Genomic DNA, 22,421 nt, shown 5'->3' on the forward strand with positions numbered 1-22,421 from the left:
TCTTGATTTTCTTTATTTAAACTAACGACTTGTCGCCTGAATATGTTTCTGACATTTCATTTTATCTGTTTCTATAATCGTGTTATAATTTCATGTATTGACTCGTTCCATGACCATGGAGACTTCTCCTAAATGTGGTCCCACGGAACAATAAACAAACAAATAAATAAATAAATGACTACAGCGCACCACCAAAATCCGTCATCGCCAATGGATGCATGCCATTTGCTGTTTTCCTGATGGCTTACTGCTGTTGCCTGCATGATTTGCTGACCAGGGTTGCCTATGCCATGGAGGTTGTTGACTGTCTCTTGAAGTCCAAATATTCCTCTGTAATTGATAAAGAATAAGAGACATACTCAACTACAAATGTTCCATGAAATGTATTAGCAGCTGCGAAAATGAACAACCATCAGGGAATGATGACAATGAATCTTTGTACTAGACCGGTACTGGAAGCCGGATTTACCGCTTTCTGGGAGCAGTCACTTTAACTGGTTTTTCTATCCATGCACAACTCATGGAGAGACACAAACTTCCATATGCCATCGTTCCTATGTCACAGCTTGCACCCATAGACACATTATGTGATTCCTATGCCGGGGAGAACATTTTTTTTGGAAGCCAGTGACTGGTATTGGCGGATAAATACGATATTGTAGGGCCTGTGTTGTTAAGAAGAGCGATACTATTTTCCTTCCGTTGTACATCAATGTGTATGAATGCAGGTTGTCTCGCGTGATCGACGACATATGGATGTTTGAGTCTGGTTATGAGTCGTGCTTGGATAGCCAAAGTGGTTAAAGTGACTGCTCGTGTAAAGTGGGACATCCAGCTTCGAGTTCCGGTCTCGCGGAAATTTTCACTATCGTCATTCAATTATACATCTGATGGTTGTTCATATTCGCAACTACCAATACATTTCACGTATTTCATAACGGCTGTAGTTGCCACTGGACCTGTTCCTCTGGTTATACTTGTACGTCTGAAGAAACATTAGATCGTTTTTCTTAACAACACAGGCACTGCGATATCCTACAAATGTCCCCATGGTGGGTAACTTTTCAATACCATAACTGTCCAACACCTATCAGCACACAACTGGAGGTATGCCTTGGGAGATGAACTGCACTGCATCTTGATTTACACTGGTCAACCAGAACATTATGACCACCGAACTGCTGTCGATATAAATCCGTCCACCCGATAGCAGTGTTACCTGGCGAGGAACGACTGCTAGTCAGATACACGCACGGTACATGTAGTATTAGTGAGCATTCTGCCCATGTGTAGTATGAGGAAAGCACACCAGATAGCTGAGTTTGACTGAGGGCAGAATATGATGGCACAGAGGCTCAGCTGCCGGCCGGTGTGGCCGTGCTGTTCTGAGCGCTTCAGTTTGGAACCGCGTGACCGCTACGGTCGCAGGTTCGAATCCTGCCTCGGGCATGGATGTGTGTGATGTCCTTAGGTTAGTTAGGTTTAAGTAGTTCTAAATTCTATGGGACTGATGACCTCAGAAGTTATGTCCCATAGTGCTCAGAGCCATTTGAACCATTTTTTTAGAGGCTCAGCTGGAGCATTTTGGAAACTGTACAACTTGTTGTGAGTTCGAGGAGTGCTGTGGTGAGTGACTTGAACAAGTGGCATAAGGCCACACTCATTACAGATGTCAGACGTCGTAGGCTGGTCAGACTGGTAAAACAGGGCAGGAGGCGAACTGTGGCGGAACTAACATCAGACTTTAATTCTGGGCACCGAACTGTCCTAACAATGAGCCTCCTTGCATGTGCTAGTAATAACACCATGACATCGACAGCTACGACAAAACTGGGCATATGACCATCGGCATTGGATGTTGGCGTAGTGGAGCAGGTTTTCATGATCAGACAAGTCCCAATGCCTTCACTATCATGCCGATGGAAGGGCGCGAGTTCGTTGTCTTCCAGAGGAACAGCTCCTTGACATCTGTACTGCGAGACAGAGACAAGCAGGTGGCGGCTTCATTTTTCTCTGGGAACATTCGAGTGCGCTTCAATGGGTCCAGTGGAGCTCGTGGAAGGTATCATGCCGGCCAATGGGTATCCGACACTGTTTCCACACACGTACACCTCTTCATGACGCTCATGTTTCCTTACGGCATTTTTCAGCAAGGTAACGCGCCATGTCAAAAGGCTAGGAGAGGTTCGAGGAACACAGTGGCGAGTTCCTGTTGATGTGCTGGCCTCCCAACTCGCCAGATCTGAACCCGATTGAACAAATCTTGGATGTAATTGAACGTGGAGATGTGGTGCCTACTCCTTCCGGCGAGCAGTCAAGTCTTCACTGCTTCCATGCCTCGAAGTTTGGCCGTCCATATCCGTGCCAAAGATGGACATAATGGCTATTAGGTAGGTGGTCGTAAAGTTCTGGCATATCAGTGTATCACAGCAAGATCGCCTGCCACTGTTGATATCGTACACCACGGTCTCTTCGTTTTGGTGACAGAAGTGGCCTGCAACATCAACAGCTGCCGTCCGTGGAGAAGAAGTGATTTCTGACAACGCCACATTTTGTTGTCATAAGTCTGTCAAGTACGGATGTTTGGATCGTGGATGACATTGCTCGCTCCAGTTACGTGAACTTACAGTTTAGTTTCCCTTTCCTGTTCATGTGCACACGGATGACTGGGAATACTGTCCGCCACAAGAATTTAAAGGTACAATTAGTGAGAATTTAGGACCCTACTGACATTTCACAGTCTAGAGGGAATTCTAGTGTAGATTATGCTCAAGACTGGCTCTAGAGGTAATTTCCCTGGTCAGGTCAAGCGGCTGAGAAATACGTCAATTGTAATCTTAGGCAATTCCAACTCAATAAATGAATTTTTAATAATCTTACAACTTAAAAACCCTTGAACTGTGGCATGTAGAGAAACCTTTTGTTAATGGACACGTTCCACGAAGTGTCGTATCTGATATAATCTCCAATGTAATCTAATATAATCTACAAAATTGTATACAGCAACACACAAACTCGTACTTATGCTATCAAATGCATCACCTCTCAGATAGTAGCTAAGCATACTCAGTTCGGATCATACGTAGGCACCACGATGAAACAAATTCACATTACGCGATTTTGTACCCATCATTAATTATTTCTCCTCGTCACATGGAGAGTTTAATCATTGTGTACAATACATTCTGCTAGTTGGCTATAATGATCTTCCTCCGAGTCTCACCTTCTTCATTTCTTCATATGTGTTGAAAAGAATGTTTGGTTCATGGCGTAGACTCCAGTAGTCAAGCACGTGGCTCCAAAATGGACTGAAGAGCACTGTGAAAAAAAAAATATAGACCGTTAATAAAAGTTTTCGGCAAACGACATAAAAGTTTAAGTAGGTGCAAGAGCTGTGGCACTAAACATTTATTTATTTTTATTAATACACCAGGGTACAATCTGAGCCATTAGGCCCACTTTGACACTTCACCAGGAATTATACATATTTTACGCTACAAACGTTACATCACATACGTTATAGGGGGTCTTACATCTACTATATTTAATAGAATCCAATACCCTAAATTAGAGCTAGTATACACAGTGGAAACTGAAAAGCTATACCGGAAAAAGCCACTGTTATATTTCTGTGTGAAAAGTGAAACAACAAATTAATTTTCAGAAAAATAGTTTTTGATGGAGGGCATTCCCGTATTGTGACTACTTGGAAAAAGAAACTAACGTCTCACGCTGGTAAACGAAAAGATAAAGAAGTCCAGCTTGGAAAAGATGTCACCATTTTATTTCCTGCGTGAAGAATTGAAACGGTATTTTTCAGGGGAAGTTGTGAGAGTGACAAAAGGAAGTTCTAAAATGGTTCAAGTGACTCTTAGCACTATGGGACTTAACATCTGTTGTCATCAGTCCCCTAGAATGTAGAACTACTTAAACCTAACTAACCTAAGGTCATCACACACATCCATGCCCGAGACAGGATTCGAACCTGCGACCGTAACGGTCACGCGGTTACAGACTGAAGCGCCTAGAACCGCACGGCCACAGCGGTCGCCCAAAAGAAAGTACCTCATCGTTTTCTTAAAAGTAACAGAACACTCATTTGTTGCAGACTACTTGGTAGATTACTCCAGAAAGGTCAGCAGCAATGCAGTAGGATATAGCGGGCATATTTATTTCATAGATAGGCCCAATTTGAGAGCGATTAGGTGGAAAGAGTACATTGAAACCCTCTTTCAGGGACAGGACTTACCGGATGACGTGACAGAAGATGAAATTGTAGACAATATGGAAGATATAAGGGGTCCAGTATTAGAGTCAGAATTTAAGAGGGCTCTGGAAAACCTGACATTAAATAGAGACGAAGGAGTAGACAACACTCCATCGGGATTTCTAAAATCATTGTGGGGAAAGTGGCAACCAAATGACTATTCATGTTTGCGTAGAATGTATGACACTGGCGATGTACCATCTCACTTTCGGAAAATAATCATCCACACAATTCCGAAGATAGTAAATGTAGGTAAGTGCGAAACCTATAGCATAATCATCTTTACAGCTCATGCATCCAAGCTTCTGGCAAGTGTAACACACAGAAGATGACGATCAGTTTGGCTTTAGGAAGGGTAGAGACACCAGAGAGACAGTTCTTACGTTGCGGCTCATAATGGAAGCAACACAAGAAGAATCAAGATACTTTCACTGGATATGTCGACCTAGAAAAAGTGTTCCACAACGTGAAATAGAAAAAGAAACTCTAAATTCTGAGAAAAATAGGAGTAAGTTATAAGGAATGATAGGTAACCAGCCCAGAGGTCTGAGGCGCTGCAGTCATGGACTGTGCGGCTGGTCCCGGCGGAGGTCCGAGTCTTCCCTCGGGCAAGGGTGTGTGTGTTTGTCCTTAGGATAATTTAGTTTAAGTAGTGTGTAAGCTTAGGGACTGATGACCTTAGCAGTTAAGTCCCATAAGATTTCACAAGCATCTGAACATTTTGATGGGTAACCCATATATACTGGGTGAACATTAATAAAAACCGAAAAACTGCAGGATCGGGTTCCTGATTGGAAATGAACGAATCAGGGTCCTATGAACGCGTCCAGAAATGCATCGTTGCCACGGTAGATGGCGCTGACTAATGAAACTTCCTGTGACCACATTCCGTGCGTTCCTTGTGTGTTGCAGGTTGTATGAAGGACGTTGTGTTCTGAAAGCAGCATAATGGTCCGGTATTCGTGTCGGGAAAAAGCCGAGTGGTGTTTATATACGACCAAGCAGATGGAAACGGTAGAGAGGCTGAACCCGGTCCTCCAGATCTGGTGTACGCATAGTCTGCCGCCTCCCTACACGTACGTCTGTCTGAAAAGACCCACGAGCCCACAAACGGTGCTGATATGTTATGTGATGTGGTTTGTGTCTGTGAGGGTACCTATTTTGGTATAGCCGTGCTACCTCTCGACCGTTTCTGTCTGCTTGGCCGTATATAAACTCCGTCTTAGTTTGTTCCCGACATGAATAACAGACCCTTCTGCTGCTTACGGTGCACTGCGTCAGTGACACAGCCTGCAACACGCATGGTTCAAATGGCTCTGAGCACTATGGGACTTAACATCTGAGGTCATCAGTCCCCTAGACTGACTACTTAAACCTAACTAACCTAAAGACATCACACAAATCCATGCCCTAGGCAGGATTCGAACCTGCGACCGTAGCGGTCGCGCGGTTCCAAACTGTAGCGCCTAGAACCGCTCGGCCACTCCGACCGGCTAACACGCAAGGAACACACGGCGCGAGGTCATAAGAACTTCCAATCGTCAGCGCCATCTACCATGGAACCGTTGCATTTCCGGATGTATTTTGATAGAACTTTTTTCCTCAATTTCCAGCCACGAATCCGTCCCTGCAGGTCCCCGGTTTTATTTAAGTTCACCATGTATAATGAAGGCTGTTTGTTTGTTTGTTTGCAATTCTACATCTACATCTACATGAATACTTTGCAAATTCGTAAGTAAGTGCCAGACAGAGGGTTCATCGAACCACCGTGCCACCCTCGAATGGCGCCCGGGAAAAAAGAGCACGTAAGTCTCTCTATGCGACATTTTATTTCTCTTATTTTGTCATGATGATCATTTCTTCCTATTTATGTCGGTCGCTGCAAAATGTTTTCACAATTGTAGGAGAAACTTGGTGATTGAAATTTCGAGAGAAGATCCTACAGTTTTATTTCGATCTTGAGAAATTTTGCACAATTTAGCTTCAAGACATAAGATTTCGTAATGTGACTTGAAACATTTGTGTGTGTAATATACAAAGGGGGAAGGCTGTTACCTAAAATCTGGAAAGGTACAGGATCGACTTACTTCAAATTTCTACTTTCAAATGTAACAATGAGAAAATTAATGAAGAATTAAACGTCTCACAGTCGAAATGTATAGTGATAAATTGACTGTAATTCCTATCACAAGAGTAAAACACAGCTGCAATACACCTCCTGGAGATAGAACCGTCAGAAGTCACCAGATCGCGGGACGAGCGAAAGCTCGAGAATGTGACAGAAACGTAATTGCAAACTCTTATTTATTGATTAAATGCTGTTGTTACATATGACCTATAACCTAGACACTATTTCAGTCCGTGTTTCACAATTATTTTTGTTATTAAAATCTACAGTGCCATACAAACGCTACAAAAGTCACTAGATCGTGGCCCGAACAGAAGATCGAACAGAATCCGAGATTTCCGGAACTGTAGCGCAAACCGTCCGAACAGTTCGAGTCGTACTCAGAGCCCTACTTGCAACACTGAGAAGTGAGCTTAAGCAATAGAAGACGAAAGCTCCAAAAAAACACAACAAAAAACGCAAATTTGAACAACAGTTAGTGCAGCTAATCATCTTTCCATATAGGTGAAAACACATTCAATCAAAGTATTCCGTTGACACCCAGTGGTTCAAATATGCCCTTTGATTTAAAGCTATAAGAGTGTCAAATGCGGCTTACATTCGCCATGAGTATGAACAAGGAATAGGGCCCATCAACCCGGGTAGCACCGGGCACTATATGTAGTATATGATATTGGCAAGGAACAAAAGGGAGCAATAAGATTCGAGAATCAAGAATAGTGGCGTAACTGAGGTTTTGGAAACCCCTGCAAATACTTTCTAGGGGCCTCGTTTACTAATAAACCTTCAAAGAGCAAATAGGACAACATCAGAAATTCAGACACACAGCAGTTCATGTTAAAAGCGAAATGAACTCACAGGTTGAGGCCTTCCTTGGAGAACAAACACCGCCCACACTTTTATCAAAAGAGTTTACACTATAAAGCAAACATATTTATCCAGTTCTCCTACGCTTAGCTGTCAAACACTTTTCGACAATGTAATCCAAGTTAAGAAAGTGACAGTTTCATGATCAGTGCTTAGAACCGCTAAAGCACTTAATATAGAACCGTACATTGAGTTGCTAAGACAGGTTTCGATTAATTTCAATTTAGAGAGTGAACTTTCTGTCGTAGCAAGTGTAACTAGCAGCGTCAAGTACAACTGAAAACTGTGCATACATCAGCGAGAATAGCTGCAAAAAATATTGTCAACCAGCATAAAATTTACGAGATCTTGAACTGACACCATGTTTCCTTTCTTTCCAAATTCTTTTCCGGCTAATGGTTTCAGGTGAATGATTTATGGTGAAATCTGATTCGCACTTTCTAACTAGCTTTTCTGCTCTTTCTTGAATTAGCTTATTTTCTACCTTAAAAAACCGAACGGGGCATAACAAAGAAAAATAAATTACAGTATACTGAAAAGCATCTTGCTGTAATTTGGAAACTAGATAAATAATTTTCAAAATCTTAGTCTGAAATACGAGAAGCAGAACATAAAAATTTTCGTATGTTTAATCATATTAGAGTCTTGTTCCCACTCCGCTTTCCTTTTATTGATACTCTGCATCCATATGGATACTCTGCAAATCACACTTAAGTGCCTGGCAGAGGAGTTATCGCAGCACCTTCACAATAATTCTCTATTATTCAACTCTTGAACAGCATGCGGAAAAAACGACCACCTATATCTCTCCGCGCGAGCTCTGATTTCTCTTATTTTATTACGACGATCATTTTACCTCCATGTTGTTCGGCGTCAACAAAATGTTTTCGCATTAGGAGGAGAAAGTTAGTGATTGCGATTTCGTGAGACGATCCCGCCGCAACGAGAAACGCTTTGGTTTTAATGATCTCCATCCCAAATCCTGTATCATATCAGTGACACTCTCTCCTCTATTACTTATAATACAAAACGTGCTACCCTTCTTTGAACTTTCCCGTTAACCCTATCTGGTAAGGATCCCACGCCGTGCGGCAGTACTCCAAAAGATGTCGGACAAGCGTAGTATTGGCAGACTCTTAAATAGATACATTGCATCTGCTAAGTGTTCTGCCACTAAAACTTTAATGGATAGGCACTGCAAAAGGTGTAGAAATTCTATTTGATTGATAACAATGAATCAAATGTGGAAAACCATTTAGTTTCTTCAGAGTCTTTGTAGCACGTCTGTCAGTCGCAAAAAATTATTTATTTGTTGTCACCGAACAACAGAAGGACTAAAGCAAAAGTAATGCATTGTATATTCACATAAAACCGTTACAGTTCCGCTATATTCAGGACGGAATCATTTAGTACCAAATTTATATTATGTTTTGAACAATGTATAAACTCAGCATTTGGGATCGGTGCTTTAATTCTTGACGGCAAACATAGGTATCTGCCACTCGTAGATGCAGTAGCACCGTATCCAAGAGCGCTGCAAATATCCAGTTGTATGTTCATCTTCTCTAACTCAGTTTTTACTATTTATTTTTCCAAACTCTCAGCACCGTGGCCCCTTACCTCGAGGAATTATGAAAAGGATTCCTTAATTTCCAACTCCTTTCTTTCTGGTTTGCTTACCTCTGAATGCAAATATCTTACAACACTAAGTACTCTCGTGATATATTGGGGATTGTGTCTACAATAATTAAAAAGAAAGCGCACTGTTAATTTCAACGATAATCCCCTCTACAACATTTATATCATCAAGTTTTAAATTTGTGGGCAAAAAATTTGATTTTAGTTTTTTTCAGTTGAAAGGTGTGCCTCAGAAGAGGATCATGATGTCTGTAGAGGAGATCTATTACATTTAAAAGTTTGCCACTGTGTTCTCTTATTTCAAATTCACGATGGCTGCCGAAAATAATTTGATATGGAACTAATGCGCTTGTTGTATCCAATAGAAATTACTGATTGCATTTGGTCATGTCGTTCGTCAGAAAGTGTATTAATTGTTTTGCCATGTCTCCGAACGCTTTAGGTAATCCACACATTTAAATGAGTAGCCGAAGTTTCATGTACTTTTATTTTCTTGCTTAGAACTTGCCAATCAGTAACTTGTACATCACGACGTCTATGTTATCTACCTCTGAATAATCAGCACGCTACACAATATACCGCATGTAAAGAAATGAAATAGCAGAATCAAATAACTGAATTTTTTTGACCCGTTTTAGTATGATTTTCATAATGATCGCATCTAAACGATATTTTGTTCGAAGTGTCTCTAGACAAGCGACGCTGAGGCTTGCACAGGCTGCTATTTTAATTTTTAGTTTAGCCTCTTTATTCATTTTACCTCGGAATAATCTTCTGTCAGTGCAAAAAAGTGCAGTTCGCTGATTATCTTGAAGTTGAGTAGAACAACCTTTTGTTGATAAAATGGCGTCTATAACTGGTGGTCCGTTTCCAGATTGTGCTACACTAGTATTTACACACGATTCAATTTCACAAATGGTACAGTGTCCACTATGAACCTGAGACCTATCAGAGTCCTTCTAGGCTTTGTTACTGTAACCATATTGACCTCCACTTTCAAGTTCTAGATCGTCAGACTTTTCTGAATTCATTTTGGTTACCACTTGTAGTACGGAAGACCAGGGTTGTTTGGAATAAGGGGATAGTTGGTACAAAATTGCCACCATGCAATTACTGCGTTGTCATCGTGCTTTTGGGGAGTGAACGTAACTTCAATCTGCTTGGCTGAGTCACGAAGAAACGACCCCCTGTTTAATCGTATATCTGACTGGTGAGTAAATATTTTCGTCGTCAAGTTTTTAGTGCTGAACTCGCAAATTGCTATTATGATTCCGAATTATCAATATAATTTTTTGATTTTGAGAACAAATGAAAATTTGTGCCGAACCGGACCTCGAACCCGGTTTTCCCGCTTGCTGTGGCGGGTGCCTTAACCTCTCCAGCTACACGAACATGCTTCCAGAAGTGGCTCAAACCTCCATTTGTTCTGGCGGCTGGTCTCCGTTGTGCTGGTACGATATTGCCATGATTGCCGCACAAGATAACACATTGTTATCTCTCTTCATTACCGTGCTATGGCATGAAATACTGTAGTTTAGAGACACATACTGTGTATTTAACACTGCACTACAGTATTTCATGCTACATCAAGGTAATGACGAGAGAAAACAATGTCGAACCATCTGCGGCAATCGCGGTAATACAATGCAAGATATTAGACACCAGGACAAATGGAGATCTTACTTAAATTTTCATAACAGGGATTCACAGTCATGTGAAATTTCTTGAAAGACATCATGTTTACGCCAGTGATTGTTAAACTTTCTATTTCCGCTATTGCAATTTCGGCCTTAGGTCATTATCAAGTGCAGATGTTTTGACTTTAAGCCATGTCTACTTTATATAAGCTGACACATTTATATATCCTTGTCATTTGCTGTTATATACATTCGTAACGCTGCTAAGTAGTGCGAGCACACATGTCCACATATCGTAAAACAGCACAGACTGTACATACATATGTTCGTTCCACCTTCACTAGTAATTTGCACTAAATCAGGGCAGTGTACTACCCACCGCTGCCGTGGTTTAGTGCAAAAGTTACTAGTGATGGTGGTGCCTCGTTTCTTCTTTCCAATGAACCAGTCTCCCACGTTCGTCGATCGAGAGAAATAAACAATCGTCGTGATGGATAATCCCAGTTATGAAATAGACCCCTGTACAGCCCATCAGCAGCGAGAGCATTGCAACTTACTTCCCGATACACAAGGTGCATATCAGTGAGTTCTGAGAAACTGTACCGGAACTGCTCCATAGTATTGTACTGTATGTCTGTGAATAGCACTGAATAGTGAATGGGGCTGACGTTAATTCATAGCACGTTCTGTATTGGAACAATGTAAATAAGATACAACTAAGACACCTAATGGACATGGAAAGTAAACAAAACCTGCATCATGACTTCCTAGTAATCAGGCTTGTCCTCCTTATTTCCCTGAAAGAAACAAAGAATGTACATGTAAATAAACAGCACAGTACGTCTAAGGTTGTACGTATGTTAGTTGCAAATAAGCTGAAAACAGTAATCCTACAAAGCGGTAGACAAATTTATTTCCATATCTCCTTAAGCTGGTTTTCCGACCCAAGGTTCCTTACCTCAAACTGTTCAGTGGCGCTTTCTCTATGTCCTGTTACATTTTGGCACGCTTTTACAGAGATACCCAGTATAAGAGACGTCAACGAAGACACTTTGGACTAACAACTCTAAAAAACAGACGTGCATTCGACCAGTCAGTTTTGAAATGCATTATTATATAGGGGACACCATGGAGCAACATCTGTGAAATAAGGGTTGAAGACATGCTCCAGAATGTTTCGAAGAAGAGAATAGTGTGCATAAAGATTTTCCTGCACACCTGGACAACCGAACAAAAACAATGACCATGGATGTCTGCCCCGACTTGATGGAAATACAAAACACCGACAATTCATTTAAAAAAAAATCATCACGGGTGTTATCAATATGAACGCATCAAAGAACCCTTTGACGATGTAACTGACGTTCAAGCCAGTGACGTGCGAGTTGAACTACATCCCAGAAGTTTTACGTGTTTGTATGAACTTCCTGTGCATTTTACTCAAATGGAGAAATACTATTTAAACTACGTGAAGCATTAAAACGACTCTTTTAACTTTTCTCAAAGTCTTACTAATCCAGTGTCAAAACTGCTTCGGTTGATTGGGTATGTAAAAAAAAAAAAACACATTTAGTGACATGCTTTTGCGGGGGGTGGGGCATCATGTCCCGATAACCACTTGGAAGTGGATCCATACTGGCACTCATGTCGTGAAGATGTTTTGAACACATACATTCACGGTTTGTTGACTATAGCAGCATAACACACACTGACTATGTGCACAGTAAGCAACAAGAGGACATTTAAGCATTAAAACACACAATTTAATTTAAAATTTATATTATGTTTCCTGTACAAAATGTCAAAATTAATTTACTACCAGCCCTATCTGTGCTGCATTAATAATATCATAAACGCTGCATCCAGAATTTTCGACAATGTTACAATTTCCAGTTGCCTGGGAATCAAATAATCGAACAATGGCAGTCAGTTAGTACCGTAAATATTTTTAAAGGTAGCCTTCGTTGCCGTTACAAATGGCTCTGAGCACTATGGCACCTAACTTCTGAGGTCATCAGTCCCCTAGAACTTAGAACTACTTAAACCTAAGTAACCTAAGGACATCACACACATCCATGCCCGAGGCAGGATTCGAACCTGCGACCGTAGCAGCAGCGCGGTTGCAGACTGTAGCGCCTAGAACCTTTCGGCCATCCCGAGCGCCTGCTGTTACAGTCAGAGTAATTATACTCCTTTTGATTCAAACCAGACCTCAGTAAAGTATGATAAACGTGTCATTTAAATACACTCCTGGAAATGGAAAAAAGAACACATTGACACCGGTGTGTCAGACCCACCAAACTTGCTCCGGACACTGCGAGAGGGCTGTACAAGCAATGATCACACGCACGGCACAGCGGACACACCAGGAACCGCGGTGTTGGCCGTCGAATGGCGCTAGCTGCGCAGCATTTGTGCACCGCCGCCGTCAGTGTCAGCCAGTTTGCCGTGGCATACGGAGCTCCATCGCAGTCTTTAACACTGGTAGCATGCCGCGACAGCGTGGACGTGAACCGTATGTGCAGTTGACGGACTTTGAGCGAGGGCGTATAGTGGGCATGCGGGAGGCCGGGTGGACGTACCGCCGAATTGCTCAACACGTGGGGCGTGAGGTCTCCACAGCACATCGATGTTGTCGCCAGTGGTCGGCGGAAGGTGCACGTGCCCGTCGACCTGGGACCGGACCGCAGCGACGCACGGATGCACGCCAAGACCGTAGGATCCTACGCAGTGCCATAAGGGACCGCACCGCCACTTCCCAGTAAATTAGGGACACTGTTGCTCCTGGGGTATCGGCGACGACCATTCGCAACCGTCTCCATGAAGCTGGGCTACGGTCCCTCACACCGTTAGGCCGTCTTCTGCTCACGCCCCAACATCGTGCAGCCCGCCTCCAGTGGTGTCGCGACAGGCGTGAATGGAGGGACGAATGGAGACGTGTCGTCTTCAGCGATGAGAGTCGCTTCTGCCTTGGTGCCAATGATGGTCGTATGCGTGTTTGGCGCCGAGCAGGTAAGCGCCAAAATCAGGACTGCATACGACCGAGGCACACAGGGCCAACACCCAGCATCATGGTGTGGGGAGCGATCTCCTACACTGGCCGTACACCACTGGTGATCGTCGAGGGGACACTGAATAGTGCACGGTACATCCAAACCGTCATCGAACCCATCGTTCTACCGTTCCTAGACCGGCAAGGGAACTTGCTGTTCCAACAGAACAATGCACGTCCGCATGTATGCCGTGCCACCCAACGTGCTCTAGAAGGTGTAAGTCAACTACCCTGGCTAGCAAGATCTCCGGATCTGTCCCCCATTGACCATGTTTGGGACTGGATGAAGCGTCGTCTCACGCGGTCTGCACGTCCAGCACGAACGCTGGTCCAACTGAGGCGCCAGGTGGAAATGGCATGGCAAGCCGTTCCACAGGACTACATCCAGCATCTCTACGATCGTCTCCATGGGAGAATAGCAGCCTGCATTGCTGCGAAAGGTGGATATACACTGTACTAGTGCCGACATTGTGCATGCTCTGTTGCCTGTGTCTACGTGCCTGTGGTTCTGTCAGTGTGATCATGTGATGTATCTGACCCCAGGAATGTGTCCTGGGACAATGAATTCACGGTGTTCTTATTTCAATTTCCAGGAGTGTATGTACGCGTGCATTGTTGATGGAAATAGGAAACAATGCATTAAATGCTGGAGATTGGCTAAAATCAATAACTCATCGTAGATACGAAAGTAAACTCGCAGATCGAGCATAATTCGCTGAAAGTGAACCATCATATCTGTCTCTAGTCACTCGCAACAGCTTGGCAGTAAAACGTTGACGTGAAAATAAAGTGTTTTCGAAAATGCAGCACTCGTAAATTCGTTATTTTTGCAACGGCTACCATTCATTCAAATGTTACTGTTGTAATTGATTAACTTCGTTATTTTTGCAACGGCTACCATTCATTCAAATGTTACTGTTGTAATAGATAGAATAGTTTTAAGTCCTCTTACATTCCTTCGATATCCAGGAATTGCTTTAATTTTACAAAGTTGTTGATAGATGCACTATAACATACTTGTGGCAGTAAATTTGAACATAAGAAGAAGCATTGGTATACTGATGACGTCTGTATTGCAATTACTGAATGCTACAAGTCTATCGTGTAATACACCAGACTGATACAATCACAGCTAGCCCAAAGAAGTCTACGTATCAAATATCGGGCTTAGTATGAGGAAGAAATTTCGGAGAATGTACTTTTGGGGAGCAGTATTGCACGGATGTGAATCATGGAATGTGGGGGAACAGGAGAGGTTGTACCGATGTGTTTGGTATGTGGCGCTACAGAAGCATGTTGAAAATTAGGTGGACCACTGAGGTAAGAAAGGAGGAAGTTTTCCGCTGAATTAAAAGAAGGCGTTGGATGGTCGGTGATGCATTAAGGGGATCCGGACATGAAAATGGCTGAGAAATCGAAAAAAAGTTGCCGCCATCTGAAAGACAAATTTCTCCCGTTTCCAAAAATGTATGGTTTATTAACTTTTCAGTTGTTACTATAGTCTTACACGCTCGTTGAATAAATGTCTGCACACTGGCTTCAGGCAAAGAATATCACCATAAACATTCCATGCCTGCCACAGTCATGGAAACAATAAAGCCAATGTACAACGACCTTTAGGATACGAAATTACTTACCAAAAGTCTACATGGCCGTAAACAAAACCCTAATGAGAGTTTCAACAGGTGCGTGTGGCAACGAGTACCAAAAACAGTGTTTGTTGGATGGACAGTACTCAAAATGGGTGTGACGGATGCTGTCATCTGTTTAAATGATGGTGAAATCAGCAGGACAAAAGTAATGGATACATTAGGCATCCAGCCAGGAAATAATATGATAGCTGCTCTTACTGCCATAGATCGTCAGCGACTAGTTGAAGCTGAAAGGGCTGTGTAAGCCACCACTAAAGAGTCCAGAGTAAGGAAAAGGCTCCTGAAGAGGTCTACAGAGGATAAAGAAGCAGCTGGACAGCTTGATTATGCTGCTGGAATGTTCTGAAAGAGGCATACGGTGAGTCAAAAACACTGTAAACATTCTTTTCTCATTTTCTCGAAACTACATTTTCAGAACATTAGGTACACGTAACTTCACAATGGTTTTATCCATGTTCACCAAATTTCTCTCAAGTGAAGAATGCGATTGTATCTTTGTATTATGCCTAATACATCGCAGAAATGATCTATGTTTGTCATTCTGTATATAATTTTAGCGGTATTTTTTAGACAAAATAGTGATGTGGTACAATAAGGGTTTTTTTGTTTACTCAGATATACTACAACCTACAAAACGAGAGGCATAATGTATTCCTATGAATGACGACACAGCCAGCCACAGTTTGAATGCTATTAGACTGATGATGGACCACAAAATGGTATCAAATGGGAACGTGTATTATAGAACTATCTTTTAGGCAAAAAACTGTAATTCTTAAACTATGACAGATATTGAAATGAATTTCCTTTTACAGCTTGAGTTAATTTCATTCATTGTTTGTAAAACTCCACAACTTCCTCCGCATTGGAGATCAAGAGTAATGTGCACTGAGAGCGAGGTGTAAAAATGCAGCCCGTTCACGTCCAGGTTCGCTTAAGACATCAGAAACTGCCTACGGTAAAGCTGTAGTACGGGTGCTGGTTGTCGCTGAAGAGAAAACAATTTTCGGTTACACCGGTACTTTTTGTCTCCACTTCAACTGACTTTGAAAACGGCTCAAAATAACTGGTTTCTGAAACAATAGGTTTTCGTTTTTTTATTGCCATTATTTCCAGTGACAAACACATACCTCGAACAAAGACTGAAAAATTGTTATGAAGGTGGACTAGGAGATCACGATCGATACGGGATTGACGATGCGACAGAAATCGGTCCCATTGTCTTCAGCAAAGATAGCGAAGGTGAAGAAGATGAGCGCAGCGATAGCGATAGCGAGAGGTCACAAGTTGACGACTTCCTTGCATCGTCGCTTTTGGATGGTAGGAATTTTTCACCCTGAGGCAACCGCATTAATAGGGGTTCAGTTATTATCCATTGTTTGCAGCACGTCAATAACATTACAGGTATATCGTCAAATTTTACCTTCTCTTCCAATGAACGTAGAGGATGTTTTCTTCTTATATGATGTCCCAAGTTTGTTGTGCCTCGCCTCATTCTTAATCTTTTAAGGTCAATAGAGCATTGTGGTCTCTTGTTAACTCACTTCCCAAAATGATTCGACGAACTACGGGTGGTACCATTGCGCAATACAACCGACGTCCGAGTACACCAGTGAGAAACTACCTTGTAGACCAGGTAGGTGCAAGTGTCGGTAACTGTACGTACACGAGAACCGTCTAACAGGCCACGTCACTAGGTTTTGCCAGGAGTACAGCTTCAACCAGACCTGTCTGAGTTTCTACGTCCGTGTCCGAACAAATAGGGCCTATATGCGGTCTTTGTTAGGTATTTTAGCGATCAAGCAGAGAAACCACAACTAGGGTCTGTTCCAAGCAAATGACGTAAGTAGGGTAAAAAGTATTAGGAATGCGGGAATATACTAATGCGATATATACTTATACGCGGATTGCCTAAGAAACTGGTATAGTCAGTCCTATTCAAATACAGAGATATGTAAACAGGCTGAATACGGTGCGTCGGTCTGAAACGTCTATGTAAGAAAGTGTCTGGCGCACTTGTTAGATCGGTTACTGCTGCTACAATGTCAAGATTTTAGGGAATTTGAACGTGGTGTTATAATAGGCCCACGAATGATGGGACACAGCATGTCCGAGGTAGCGACGAAGTGGGGATTTTCTCTGACAACCATTTCGAGAATGTACCGCGAATATCAGGAACCTGGTACAGCATCATATCTCCGACATCGCGGTGGCCGGGACCAACGACGACTAAAGAGAATCGTTCAACGTGACAGAAGTGCAACCCTTCCGCAAATTTCTACAGATTTCAGTGCTGGGCCATCAACAAGTGGAAGCGTGCGAACCATTTAACGAAACATCATCGATATGGGCTTTCGGAGTCGAAGGCCCACTGGTGTACCCTACATGAGTGCACGACACAAAGCTTTACGCCTGGCCCGGGCCAGTCAGCTCTGACACTGGACTGCTGATGTCTGGAAACATGTTGCCTGGTCGGACGAGTCTCGTTTCAAATTTTATCGAGCGGATGGATGTGCACGGCTATGGAGACAACCTCATGAATCCATGGACCCTGCATGTCAGTAGGGGACTGTTCAAGTTGGTGGAGGCTCTGTAGCGGTGTGGGGCGTGTGCAGTTGGAGTGATATATGGCCCCCGATACGTCTAGATACAACACTGACAGGTGACATGTGTGTAAGCATCCTGTTCGATCACCTGCATCCATTAATGCCCGCCCCATTCTGCATTCCGACGGACTTGGGCAATTCCAGCAGGACAATGCAACGCCTTACACGTCCAGAGTTGCTACAGAGTGGCTGCAGGAACACTCTTCTGAGTTTAAATACTTTCGCTGGCCACCAAACTCCGTGGGGATGAACATTATTGAGAATATCTGGGATGCCTTGCAACGTGCTGTTCAGAAGATATCTCCATCCCCTCATACTTTTATGGATTTATGGTCAGCCCTGCGGGATTCGTGGTGTCAATTCCCTCCGACTTCAGACATTAGTCGAGTCCATGCCACGACTTGTTGCGGCACTTCTGCGTGCTCGTGGGGGCCCTACATGATATTAGGCAAATGTATCAGTTTCTTTGGCTCTTCAGTGTAGGAAAATTTGCTATTCTTATGTCTGTGTCCTATGTTTTCTTCGTTGGCCAAAGTACGGTGCGCGCAGAGCGACCGAGGGAAGTAATATGTGAAAAACATCTGATGCCCACTCGTCCCGACTCCCGCCACGTTCGCGCGTCCCGGCTTCCCTTATTGAGACACGCAAGTGTATAATGAAGAGTTTTACAACAGTATTTTGCAATTCCAGGTCATAATGCCAACGTCGAATGGTGTTCTATTTCATAAATGCCCTATGGATAAAAGAACATCATAAGTTGCAAACCGGCACAATCACAATGACGTTGTTGTTATGTAGTTTAAAATTATCATTTGAAGAGTCCAGAACAATGATTTTCTGGAAATAAACTGGGTTCAAATGAGAAATGCTAATAATTAACTAGTTATTCCCGATATATTTTATAAGCCTACTTTAAATAAAAGTTATTGAATATCTTTTCACTTTGTGACCCAGAAGAACGTACAATTATTTATTTTGCTCACTGAAGAACTTTAAGATTATTTTTACGCAGACCTTAGGAAGAAAAAAGAAATTAAGAAAACTGAGCGCTTAGTTGCTACCATAATTGCCAAGTTATAAGGACGTTTACTGATTTTTTTCCAGTTTAGGCAACTTTAAGTTTATTAATTAACGATTGAAACTATCTAAATGACATTATTTCTATTTAAAATGGGTAGTCCGGCATTTAGGGCAAAAAGTCTGGCTGAACATAACACCAAGTCTGGCTTTTCTGTTTTTGGGAGCTGCCAATTCTACACGCCACACTGCAAGATGTACAGTATTGGCTCTGCCATAATTTACCAATTTACCTATTGTTACGTCATGTGTACGTTGCTATTTCTAACTGTAGACATAGTTATTAAAATAGTGCTAATCAGTTTTCCTATTTCTATAATAATCGATTATTTCAAAGCAATGGAAATTTTACTAATGAACATCATTCTCCAGAATGAAGTTTTCACTGTGAAACTAGTGTGAGCTGATAAGAAACTTCCTGGCAGATTAAAACTGTGTGCCGGAGCGAGACTCGAAATCGGGGCCTGCGCATTTCGCGAGCAAGTGCTCTACCAACACTTGCCAGCGAAAGGCAAAGGTTCCTAGTTCCAGTCTCGACACAGTTTCAATCTGTCAGGAAGTATCGTATCAGAGCACACTCAGCTGCAGAGTGAAAGTTTCATTCTGGAAACATCTCCCTGGCTGTGGCTAAGCCATGTCTCAGCAGTATCCTTTCTCCCAGAAGCGCTAGTCTTGCACGGTTCGCAGGAGAGCTTCTGTGAAGTTTGAGAGGTAGGTGACAACGTACTGGCAGAAGTAAAGCTATGAGAACGCGGCGTGAGTCGTGCTTGGGTAGCTCATTTGGTAGAGCACTTGCTCGTGGAAAACGCGAAGTTCCTGATTTCGGGTCTCGGTCCGGCACACAGTTTTTATCTGCCACGAAATTTCAATAAAAATTCTGTTTACTAACCAAACATTTTAACACTTCTGATGTGGTAAATTGATGTGCCTTTTATAAACCCTATTATTAGTAAAAAATTAAAATAAATCTTGTACAACCGAAGCCAAATAAATACCAAAAAAACGCCGGTTATTCAGGACTAAAATACCGGCATCGGTTTTAACTGGTCGGTTTTCTCATCACTTAGTTGTAGAGGGTAAAAGCAATAGTGGACCAAAGGGCGAAACGGAGCTTTTTGTACATTCAACAAATACTTGAGAATTTTGTGTGTAAATGCTATTCCGTTTTGAAAACGTTAGCTGCATTGAAATAATCAGAAACCTCAGGAACAAAAATAAAAAAGATGCCATATAGTTACTTTCTTTATGCTAATGAAGCCAATGCAACAAAAATTTTTCGTCGTTGTTTAGTTTGTTACGGCGTTGCATTGGTCGGCGGTGGAACAATGAAAAGGTGATTACGTTGTTATTGTAAGCCTTGGGACTGCAGCTGTAAGGATTAAACTGAGTGATGTCGGCAGAAAGGCAGGAGGTGAGTCGAAGATGTGAGAGGGGAAGGGGGGGGGGAGGAGGCGTGTGCGACGTTGAACTTTGAACTGGGTGCCTGTTACCTTACCCTAGCTACACCACTGTGTGAATATAGTGAACGATAGGGACCTGCAGAGAATTTCTTTTCGAGGGTGGCACCGACACATTATGGGCCTTTTCAACATTCTAAGGTTACCATAAATTGATATATGCGGTTGGGTTACTATGCATTAGCCGATATAAAACTTTTCCACGTTTCTAGGAAATTTTAAATATTTAGCTCTCGTAGCATATAGAATGGGAGAAACCATCCGCACATCACTATACATCTGTGAGAAATTGTTGACAGTATTATATGGGAGATACACATACAAAGAGATCTAAACTATTATCGTTTTTCACGCGGAAATTAGTAGACATTCCATGTAGCAGCCAACGTTTCAGGATGCGGGAAGCTTTTATTATGCGGTGTCTGATTACATTAACTTTCTAGTGCTATTTCCAGTGTCGTACGATAGCTCGCCCGATACTGCTCACCATAATTATATTTTGCTCCAGACCTCTTTACAGGATTCATTTACGATGACGGTTTGGTAAGCTATGTTTGTCTCTCTGATCTTAGATTCAAGTCTCGAAAATCGTCGAGATCGTTCTCCTCTGTGACAAGCGCATATGCAGAACAATGCTGCTCAGAAGTAATCGTATTTAAGCGTTCTAAGTTGTTACCACCCTACTCCAAAATACAATTCATCACGGAACTGCAGAGAGATGAATTACCGAGATTCCCATTGTCAAAAGATAAATAGTTTTTTGTCTACTGTACTGTGCCTGTACTTATGCCCAATAATCTGCCATATACGAAGCGTCCTGTCGTGACTCTGTTCTCTGTCACGGTGTTCTCCACAAACTCTTTAGAGCATCAGTACCGCTGCCTGCAATAAGAGCTCTTTCGAATTTTCTCATTACTTCTGAGGCGAAGCAAGTGTGATTGTCCTGCGGCTAATAGTATTTTATTCTCTTAACTGTGTGGTCGTTGTGCAACTTTGTGCAGGGTATCAGCTGTTTCAAACATTTAAATTGCATCAATCGATAAGGCGTCCAATAGGAATGTTGTTTTCTGACTTTAACTGCATCTGGTCTATATAACCGACATTAATATATGTGCTGTTGAAACTTCGTAACTATCATCAGTATACTGAAAAAAATTATGTTACAGAAACCAGGGATACTGCTTTCTGAATTTCGTTGTATTTGTTTTGTGAATTTGGCAGAAATTTATTTGGTATCGAAATTCTGTATTTAGCATTAATACCGTGTGAAAAGTATGGCAAATAAAACAATTATTTTTTCATTTGTGTGACACAGGACTCCAAAGGAAACGTTGTTTCTTGTCAGAGTATTTGATGAGGGTGCTAAATCAAATTGTATATGATTTTTGAAGGGATATCGGGTAGCGAAAAGAAAGTTTATTGAACGGTTTCAGAACTATATGTTGTGACGTGGCACACATATTGATTGTTGAGCACTAGGCACAAGTTCAGTTACACAAATTAGAAGACTGATGCGCAGAATCGAGTCCACGGGTAGTCAAGGGGAAATAGCAAACGAGAATCCGGCCAACACAAAGATCTGTAGCAGTTCTTGGGCATAAGAACGATTTATCGTCGGTGATATGGTCGGAGCGTAGCGAAATCGGTGCGCATGCGACAGCATGTGGTGTCTCACATTATCCAAAAAGCCGAGCATAAAAATGTGATTCTCATAACTCTGGTTCTGTTGGTGATAGAAACGTAGGGTCAAGTGTTTCAGATAGGCGTGGGGATAGCGACCATTTGTATACCAAATAGAAGGACCATCATTGTGTCACTACCCTACAGTACAGGGAGTAAGTATGATGTTATACATTTTCTCCCCTTAGCCAAATGGAGCAAATCGGCCAGTTCCTTTTGCAGTGGGTGTGTCCTACGATGTGCCTTAAGGGGCTTATGGAGGCACAAGTATTCATAGGCGCTTCCTTAGAAAACCCTGAAATGATTTTCCTTTTACCATTTTTTTTCCAAAACAGAGTTTCGGGTACCAAAACGGTTAAG

The 22,421-nt window shown here is 42.3% G+C and overlaps 1 protein-coding gene across 1 annotated transcript in view; it reads right to left on the minus strand.

Moving 5' to 3' along the window:
• LOC124787719 (luciferin sulfotransferase-like) overlaps window positions 1-22,421 on the minus strand; it is a 313,245-nt gene that overhangs the window by 14,958 nt on the left and 275,866 nt on the right. Inside the window, exon 6 of the mRNA XM_047254564.1 lies at window positions 3,224-3,318. Within this exon, the coding sequence (XP_047110520.1) occupies window positions 3,224-3,318 (95 nt within the window). The remainder of the gene's footprint in view (window positions 1-3,223; window positions 3,319-22,421) is intronic.

This window comes from Schistocerca piceifrons, chromosome 3 (assembly GCF_021461385.2).
Source record: "Schistocerca piceifrons isolate TAMUIC-IGC-003096 chromosome 3, iqSchPice1.1, whole genome shotgun sequence".
Taxonomy (NCBI): domain Eukaryota; kingdom Metazoa; phylum Arthropoda; class Insecta; order Orthoptera; family Acrididae; genus Schistocerca; species Schistocerca piceifrons.